Source organism: Pocillopora damicornis, chromosome 3, assembly GCF_964200805.1.
Source record: "Pocillopora damicornis chromosome 3, jaPocDami1.2, whole genome shotgun sequence".
Taxonomy (NCBI): domain Eukaryota; kingdom Metazoa; phylum Cnidaria; class Anthozoa; order Scleractinia; family Pocilloporidae; genus Pocillopora; species Pocillopora damicornis.
Genome location: NC_142672.1, coordinates 28,113,000 through 28,122,715, shown reverse-complemented (window position 1 = coordinate 28,122,715; position 9,716 = coordinate 28,113,000). Strand labels below are relative to the sequence as shown.

Here is a 9,716-nt window from a genome sequence, read left to right as displayed (position 1 = left end):
GGGTAAAGGGGTTCAAGGAAAATAAAAGACAAGGTCCACAGTGTAGCAAATTTTGCAACTTTTCCCCAAAAACAAAGTGGCGCAAGATTGAATCAAAACATGTACTGACTGAAGTTATGTAGTTGGGCAATAAAGAATTGTGATTTAAAAATGGGTGCAATTTTGGTTTGAAAGCATGCATATGCTTTTGGACCAAATTGCACTCCACTCAGTTCACTTATAGTACCCTCATAAAGAAAGCATTTACAACTTGCTAGGTTATGAGAAAAAAAAAACATGAAATAAGCATGACAATAAGTATCACTGTAGTTTTATTGGCAACTGTAGTTAAGTTTAAAATTTCATTGCAGAAGTATGAATTTTTTTTTATTTTGTGTATATCTGGGAAAAAAATTAACTAACTGACCATATCTGCAGCTGTGATCTGGAAGCAGACTTAGGGCTGGTTTCTCAGTATAAGCAAGGACATACTGTTTCATCTAGATGGTATTGGTGTCTTAAGCTAAAGTTCCAAGCAAGAGCACCTTGCTGTCCATGTATACAGTTTTTTTTTGCTCAGGCTTACATCAGAAGGAAAGCTATTCTCAGAGAGAGTTCAGATGTAAACTTAAAAATATAAATTTAATGCACACATTTGCAAATTCATGTCTTAGAGACTCAGGAAAAACATTTTGTTCGGTTCCTTCAACAGGTTCACCTCTGTACACTTTAAGTTAACGTCAATGTCTTAATGTCTTAATGTCAAAATGTCTCCCTTGCAAAACAAGTCTTCATCTGAATTGTCTGGACAACCTCTTTTGATAAAGTTCATTGCATAACTAGTCAATAACAAAGTAAATAACAATTTATTCCCTAAACAGAATTGTCATTAAGATTTTCCTACAACTGGCCTTGGCTGATTCCCTCCTCCTGGTGGCCCTGGCATTCTTCCTGGTGGTGCCCCATGTGGTGGTCCCCCAGGTGGTGGTCTAATACCTGCTGGTGGTGGCATTGCCCCAGGGGGTGGTATTGGAAATGGTAAAGCTCCAGGGGGTGGTAAGGCTCCTGGTGGTGGCATCATTCCAGGGGGTGGAGGCGGCATCATTCCAGGGGGTGGTAGGTGTGCAACTTGTGGGGGTGGAATGGCAGTACCAGCTTGATAAGCAGCAGCTAAAAATGAAGAATGAAACCATGCAATGTTATCGTGACATAATGTTTCTTAGGCACTGGTACAGAGACTGCACAACACTGCATGTACCTTAAAGCAAAAAATTTCCTTCTCAAGTCAATTCAGTTTGTAAAGCCTGTCCTAAGAGGGACAGTATCATAATTTGTGTGCATTTTCAAAAATAAGTCTCGCTTGTTCCTTCTTAAGGGAACAAGTTCAAAAGGCATGTGATGATAATAGGGTTTTGAAGCTTTGTCACTATTGGAGTCTCAAAGTTTCAGTACAAATTAATTTCATACCAACTTTTGGTGCATTTCAGTGAGTTTTTTTAAATCTAATTAGTGCTTAATCAAATTATAATTCAATTCTCTTGACTCAAGAGCAGCAAGAAGCAGCGAGAAGTTTTTGCGAAAAATAGTTGTCTCTTAAGTAAATATATGTTAATGTGAAATGCATACTTGTCTGATCAATCAAACTCTGTGCCTGTTCTTCCATCCACTTCGTGTAATAAAACCTCACATTTTCCTTGTGTTTTCGGCCACCATTGTGTGTCTTCCGGACTGACGGCTGGGAGTTAGAGAAACAATAAAACCAATTTTGTTAGCATAGGTAAGGAAAGGAAGCTGTCTAGGTGTTGTAATTCCAGGAAGGTACTTGATAATTAAAGGGAAGAGTAATTACACCAATACCATTATCAAACAGCCAATGTATTACTATGAGACTAACAAAATTGTAAATACTTAGGATATTTATGGAAAGTCTACGTTTTTTGGGAAAAAGCTAATGTAGGCTAGAAAAGTAAACCACAAAAAGCAACAGTAATACATTTTCCGTGGTGAAATTTGTGCCCATGTATTGACTTTAGTTGCAATTGGTCAGTACAGAACTGACCTGTTGGAATTAAATTGAGGAGTTTTATAATATCTAGTAACATGGGATACATAATTATCGACACTTTAACCTAAAACTGAGAGAGTTCACCTAATGGAGAGAAATTTAACCTGTTACCCAAGAAGGGTAAGAGACAATGCAAGTATACAAAGCAAATAAATATCAAGGAACAAAGGGAGAGAGAGTGCTTTTGGAGTGAGCCCTGTAGAAAGACACAGGCTTTAAGATGCTAATAAAAGAAGTCAAAAGTTGTGGTAAATTCCCAAAGAGACATGAATTATTGGTGCAGACAAAAAAAAGGCAAAATGTCAGAGTGCTGGAGAGAAGAGCAATGCGGAACTGGCTAAAATAAGCGTCGTATCTCAAACGAAATCTAAATAAATAAATAAAGACTTACCGAGTCATGTGTTAAGTAAGTGTCGCAGTAATCACAATAATACCTAGAACGGAAAGAACCATTATGAAATTAAATCATAAAGCAAGAATTCGTCATGAAATAGACTAAAAGAAATGCAATACAACGTCATTTTTAAGCTGGAAATCGGCCCTACTTACTTAGGCATTTTGGTACAGTGCGTCCTCCACGTTTGCGCGTTGTAAAGCTACGCATAAATTTCGCCGAGTTGCCGCTGTTGAATAAAATGCTGGCTCGCTTTAGAAAGTTGCGTCACACGTGGGTCAAATAATCAACATGGCGATGCTCGCAGAGCCGAAATCCAAGCAAAAATGGAGCAGCGATCCACGAAATACAGCGTGGACCAATGGTAAGGAACTATTTATTTGTCAAAAGTCTCCCCTGGCTTTTTTATTATTATTTGAAATTGTTTAGGTCAATTGATAGATTGCCGTTCATATCTGAACCATTGGGAAGTCTGAAAATGGATCCACTTTTAACCGGCCGATTCTTTTGGTTACCATCCTTTTGCCAAAGCTTGCCGTTTACCCTTTCTCATGATTGGTCGATGGAAGAATATAATTCAGTGTTGATGATTGTTTTGGATGGAGCTTTTGCTTGGAGTTTCATGATAACTCCAAGTTTATGTAACATGTCAGATATTACATACTTGAAGAGATCCATAGCAAGGTTGACGGCAGAGTATAAGGAGTTTCCAAGGATTCAACCTTTTCTTGAGAATGGCTATATTATTTGGAAGGTTTGTAAAATGAGACAATGATATATTTTAAGAAGGAGAGAGATTATCAGAATGTTAATTGTTTAAACTATTTTGATCAGATACCAGACGGTTTGGTTACCAGATGTTGACTAAAATGGGATGGGAGAGTGGAAAAGGACTGGGTGCTAAGGAGGATGGAACTAAAACACATGTTAAATCTGTCAAGAGGCAGCAGAACTTAGGTAAGAAAGCAAAATATTGTTGACATTAGTGATAAAGATTGCATGCATTTCTTGATGAAATGACGTTTTCAGTAACTATGCGTGAAACAAAAATTAAGGATCCTGCACAGTCTGGAAGTCTTTATCTAAAACTGCGCCATATAAATGTTTTCATCTTTGATTTTTATTGACTTTCCTAAACAGTCAACTCCACTAACTATGGTGGCATGCCACTTGAAGGGTGTATGAATTTTTTTTTTTTTAATTATCAACTTGGTTAATTCAACCAAATAATCTTGTAATACCCCCCATCTATGCAGAGCCACAGTTTCATCAGAAACTTACCCCTTTAAGCTTTACAACAGTGTAGGAGACATTTATCCCTGGGTATCATTCTCATCATGAGGATTTAAAGTTCATTTGCATGTATACAAGAGTTAGAGCATTTGTCTGAATTTCAGTGAAGAAAATGCTTATTAGACTTAACCAACTGTTATGTTGTTCATGATATTCAGGTCTAGGGGCTGAGAAGTCTCATGAAGATAACTGGATATCACACCAGGTAGCATTTGATGATTTGCTATCTCAGCTTAATAATCATACAGAAAACGATAACGGTGAGATAACCAACAGTTTTATGTGTGCATTTGAGTATCCATCATTACTGCCATGGGTTTCTTCAAAAAACTTTTATGTTTCCATTATTTTCTTGGTATGTAACTAGAGTTTTGAGGTTAGTTTGTCTTTCATCTGTGTGTTACAGAGGAAAAGTCAGTGAAGAAAGCAAAGAGTCATGAAATGGAAAAGAAAGCAAGACAGTCCCGAAAAAGAGTGTTGTAAGTGCTGTTCCTTATTCTTAGAGGACCTCACTAAAATCACCTTTTAGTGATAAAAAGTCTCTTGTTACTATAATTTTTTTATAAGTTAGGTATGAATCCTGTGTCAAATTTCTAAGCTGCCATACACTTATGCTAGTCACTCTATTGTAGACAATAACCAATGCATTTGTGTAAATTAGGACTGTAAAGCCTTCTTGGAGCCTTAATAAAGATCTTCTTCTTAGAAGTTAAGGATTAACTCAGCTTATGAGTTCAGGGGCCTTTCATAGTTGGTGCTTGGATGGGATACTGGTCCATTTCAGGTTACCCTCAATCATTACATGTATGTCAGTTTTCCACTAAATTTTGGCGATATGGATTTTTCTTCTTGAGAAGAGAGATGCAAGTCTTGCCTAACAACCAAATGACTTGATTGAGGCTTTAAGCACATCACCTGTTGACTGAAACTGTTAGGTGGCTATGTGCCTTGAATGTTCTACATAAATTGAATTTGTTTTAGACAGAAAAAACTTTAAGTTGGCTTTCATCTTGTAACATGTGTACCACCATGCTTCGCAACATTGACATGAGAATGTGAAATTGAATTGTGCTTTGTAGAAAATATGGAATGTGAGAGTTTAGGCCAGGAAGGATTACCTTACAGAATTAGTGTAAGAGGTTCTTTTAGACTTGGTGCAGAAGTTAAGCATCCTTGGTTAGAAGTTGCATTTTTCCTGGGCTTTGTTACCCAAGACAATGTTATTTCTGGACCATTTATGTGTAGAAGTTTAATGACTGATTGGCTGTTTTGTATTCATAGTTACAATCGCTTCATTCAGAGCAAAGACTTGTCATCTAAATCAGCAGAAGACATGGCTTGCATCTTTGGTCAGAGGAGTAAGTCAGCTCCTGGAACTCCTCAAGAACAGTCAGAGGTTGGTTCAAACATCTTTATCGAAGTTGTGGGGTTATTTTATTTCGATAGCCCTTGCTCTGATTAACCGAAATGTACCGTACCGGTTGCTTTGTTTTGTTTTGTTATTGAATACCAAAATACTTAAAAAATGTTGAAACAAGCTTTTTTTACAAAGCTACTTTTCTTCCAATGTAGGACGAAGAATCGGACGAGAGTACTGCTTCCTGTCCGCCGCCATCTTCTCACGGTGTGCAGACTATAAACTCCGGACAAAGCGTTCAGGAATACTTTGAGATGAAAATGAGGGAGATGAAAGCGGCTCGAGAGAGGAGGCAGACAGTGGAGGTTAGCGCTATTCAAGAAAAAATAGTAACGGGAAAGGATCACAACGAGGAAGTTGACGAATCAGAACCGAAGAGGAAGAAGAAGAAAGAAAGTAAAAGAAAGCTTAAACATGCGATTGAAAATGAGGAATTGGTCAATGGCGTAAGTGTTTCGCATTCTTTTGATGTGAAATGTTCAGCTGGAAAGAGAAAGAGAAACGGTGCAGTGAAAGAAACGAAATCTGGATTAGAAAGTGGATGCAAACCCTCGAAGGATAGGACGGAAGAAAAAGGAAAGATTAAGAAAGCAAAAGAATTTAATGGTCAGACTTTAGAGGTTGACAGCAGCTCTTTGGGAAGGCTGGAAATAGCAGAAGGGGTGAAAGATAAAAAGAAAACGTCTAAGAGAAAGAGCGAGAAGGGGATTGCTAGATTGGAAAATGAAGACTTGGATAAGTCGTCCGAGAGTGAACGAAGAAGGAACAAGACAAAAGGTAGCTTTAGCGACGATAAATCTTTTAATGAGACAATTTCCGAAGTGGAGGAAGCAAACGATGAAGGCAACTTACGAAAGAAGAAGAAGAAGAAGAAGAAGAAGAACCAAGATGTCGGTAATAGTCTAGAAACTGTCGAAAGAATGAAAAACGAGAAGAAGAAAAGAAAAAAGGATAAAAAAAGAAAAATCTAGGAAAAGAGATGAGGGTGACAGGGAAAGACCGAAACAAGATTATTTTAATTCTTCCGCCAAAAAATAAACCAATAGCGATGGCTGATTTTTGTGTTTATGTTCTTTTATGTTACTCACGGTACCAACTCTACACACAATAAAACAATCATCGTATGCTATTTTAGTAAATGTAGAATATTTGAACTTACTTTGCCAATCATTACTTACAAATGTTTTTGAGACACGAACGGCAGCCGGAAGTTAAAAAACTCATTCATGGTGCTCATTACACCTTTTTGGGCAGCACAATTTGGTTTAAAATGCTACAACGAAGACTTAACGGCCGATACAATATTGGTATCAAAGCGCACTAGAATTTATTTTTTTCTTTTCCGGTTGCTGTCTGCGGCCCAAAACTGTCTCTGCTTTAGTTCTCTAGTGTCGTTCGAGAGCGCGCCGCTTTCACGGTCTTACTTTTAAAACTGAATTGCTAAGAACTAGATACAATCTTAAGCGAGAAGGAAGAAGAACATTTTCTGTTGACGCACCACTTTTAAAACTGAATTGCTAAGAACTATATGCAATCTTAAGCGAGAAGGAAGAATAACATTTTCTGTTGCTGCACCACTTTTATGGAATTCCAGAACCCATGGTATCAGGAACTGTGGATCTGTATGTAGTCTAAACCAAAAAGTATCTTTAAGCAAAGGATCTCAATGGTGTAATGGCTTTTACTGCTAACGGTTAAAATCTTGACCATTTTATAGCCATAGGTTAATTTTATTCCTTTGTTTTTAAGAGAAAAACTTCTACGGTTTACTTTTTTTACGACCAACGGTTAAAATTTGTCAATTTTTACGTCTAACGACTGATTATGTTTTACCGTTTCACGGCTAACGGTTAACTCCATGAAGACCCTCGAAAATATTGCAATTAAACACTCGCATAACGGAACAAATGGATTAAAAAACCTTCAGGCTGAAATTTGATAAATAAAACATCAAACTAATAAAGATTGTTAGTACCACCTGAAGAAATTGAACAGGTTCCTATTTAATAAAATTTGAATATCAAAGTAAGAGTGTTAGACTATGAACAACACGGCACAGAAGGCGGGGATTGGAATTTTTAGAGAAAATCTGGCATTTCAAGGGGAGACGATCTGAGCTGAAGCATCGAATGGAAGGGTAAAGAAATTTCCTGAAACCACATATACAGTGAGCAAAGAACATGTTGAAAAACTTTGTAAAATTAAAAAAAAATAAGTGAAAAATCGAACTGAAAAAATTGTTTCCTGAAAAAGAAAAATCCCCTCAAAAACAGCATCAAGCTGATTACTCAAGAAACCTGATATATAAGGAACACATCAGCCTGGACCAAAAAAGAATAGGCTCTTTGATGCTGGTATTTGTCGAGTATCAGATATTCAACTGAATGGCCATTTTAGTGAAAATACGTGCAAACGAAATACATCGTAGAGTGCCGTTGAACTCTCGGAAATGATGCTACACGCGAATTTTTAATATTATCTGTATTATGCAACATATGAATGCATAGAAAATTAGGGTATCTACTGCATGGTCTACAATAGGTACATTCATCTTCACTGTCTGCAGTAGGTACAGCTATCTACACTGCCTAAAGTAGGTACGGCTGTCTATGCTGTCTACAGTAGGTACAGCTATCTACACTGTCTACAGTAGGTGCAACTATCTACACTGTCTGCTGCAGGTACAACTATCTACGCTGTCTATAATAGGTACAACTATCTTCGCTGTCAATAGTAGGTACAACTATCTACATTGTCAACAGTAGGTACAAGTATCTACACTGTCCACAGTAGATACAGCTCTCTACACTGTGTACAATAGGTACAACTATCCACACTGTCTACAGTGGATACAGCTGTCTACACTGTCAACAGTAGGTACAGCTATCTACACTGTCTACAATCGGTAAAACTATCTACACACAGTCTACAATAGTTAAAACTATCTACACTGTCTACAATAGGTACAGCTATCTACACTGTCTACAACATGTAAGCTAGTTGCCTACTGTAGAAAGTGTTGTTAAAATTTGCTGAAAAAGTACATCCCGCGAAATTTTCAAAAATTCGAGGGAGACTATCCCACCAAAACGAAATATAGCAAATTCCACATATAAATTATTCGATTGTTAAAGGTTATATACGAACGAAGATTCTACCAACTTTAACTCCACGTCTGTCGCCATTTTTGTCGCACCTCCAGCGGGGGGAGTGTAAAGGTATTCAGCGGATACTTATCTTGGGCTATGGAATCCACATAAGCTTCACGGAAATTACAGAACATTTCACATTAGCATACAAGTACCCCGGCTAAATGAAAATATAAATCAGCTTCCATATGGTATCACCTGTTGATAACTTATATTTGGTAAAACCCCATCTCTGCCTGCTTTATCCAGAACTGAGAACGCTACCATGGCATCTTGGAAAAATTTTGCAGAAGATCCGCGCGCAGTGACGAAGTTTATGTCTATCCAATAATTTAAAAAAGAGAGATAACGGGCACGAGGTAATACTTCAAAAATAATTTAAAGGAACTACAAAAGACAAAACTCATAAAAAGCAAAAAAAAAAAAAAAGCATTCTGTTTCAAGTTTTGGTAAAGAATGTAGCTTCCCAGTGTTTTCTCTGTTTTTTTTCTTTTTACGCGGTTTTGGTACGGTTTTTGGTACTTGTCATTTTCTTCTTTTTCCTTTCCTTTCTTTTACAAGTCTTTGTGGATGAATCTAACATTTGACTGCCCGTCTTTGAAAAGGTAACATAAGGTAAAGGAAATCTATTTATAATAAATACCTTCACAGAGGATGCATTTTTACTAACTTTTCTATTTTTACCCCTTCTTATCATCATTTTTATCTTTTCTTTTCCTTTTTTTGTTTCCGAACATTTATCTTCTACGGTTTTCGTACTTGTCACAATCGGAAATGCCTCTCTCTCGATTCGCACATTTTGTTTGCATTAAGCCAGAGCTCGGCACGTAGACATGCTGAGAAAACGTTTACCTCCTTCTAACTTGCATTGCCTAGCTTGAAATGGATAATACATAAGAAAAGTCAAAGGAAGAAAAGAGGTTAAAAAAAATACATAAAACGGTTAAAGTAAAACAAAACCATTTCATTTTTAAGGAAAAAGAGTCTTTGCCGACGACTTCTGAGCAACAGCAAACACTACAGGATTCAGAATATAACTAACAATTAACAAAGTGGCCCGAAAAAGAAAACTGCTCTGAAACAAAAAAAGGGCAAAAAGAAGATAAAAATAATGATACTAAAGAGAAAAAGTAGAAAAAACAACATGCAGGTTCCGCGGGGAGGAGTTCCTCGGCCACCAAGCCAGTTCGAGAGTTACTCCTTGTCCGCCAGTTTCAAATCATACTCGGGGAGAAGTTATTCGGCCCCCAAGCCAGATTGAGAATAACTCCTATAGCGTGATTCGAACCCGCGACCTCGATGACCTCTCTTGCACTCGTTGCGCGCCTACGATTGCCGCTCGACCATCTCGAAACTACATATTTAATATGCATGAATTGTCTGTGTAGTGAGTTTTAAACTGCCAGGCTGGGGGGGAGG

General features: G+C 37.5%; 2 protein-coding genes across 2 annotated transcripts; one reads left to right on the top strand and one right to left on the bottom strand.

Annotated features, from left to right (window-relative positions):
- Positions 1–302: 302 nt before the first annotated feature.
- Positions 303–2,666, bottom strand: LOC113666479 (uncharacterized). Its single transcript, XM_027182271.2, has 4 exons — positions 2,594–2,666; positions 2,436–2,478; positions 1,606–1,714; positions 303–1,149 (listed from the first exon to the last, which is right to left on the bottom strand). Exons 1-4 carry the CDS (start codon positions 2,599–2,601, stop codon positions 869–871), a joined length of 441 nt encoding a protein of 146 aa, XP_027038072.2. The 5' UTR covers positions 2,602–2,666; the 3' UTR covers positions 303–868.
- A 14-nt stretch (positions 2,667–2,680) lies between these two features.
- LOC113666469 (uncharacterized) lies at positions 2,681–6,302 on the top strand. Its single transcript, XM_027182259.2, has 6 exons — positions 2,681–2,802; positions 3,273–3,395; positions 3,890–3,991; positions 4,138–4,210; positions 5,013–5,127; positions 5,304–6,302. The coding sequence occupies exons 1-6, from the start codon at positions 2,730–2,732 to the stop codon at positions 6,117–6,119; spliced, it is 1,302 nt and encodes a 433-aa protein (XP_027038060.2). The 5' UTR covers positions 2,681–2,729; the 3' UTR covers positions 6,120–6,302.
- Positions 6,303–9,716: the final 3,414 nt, after the last annotated feature.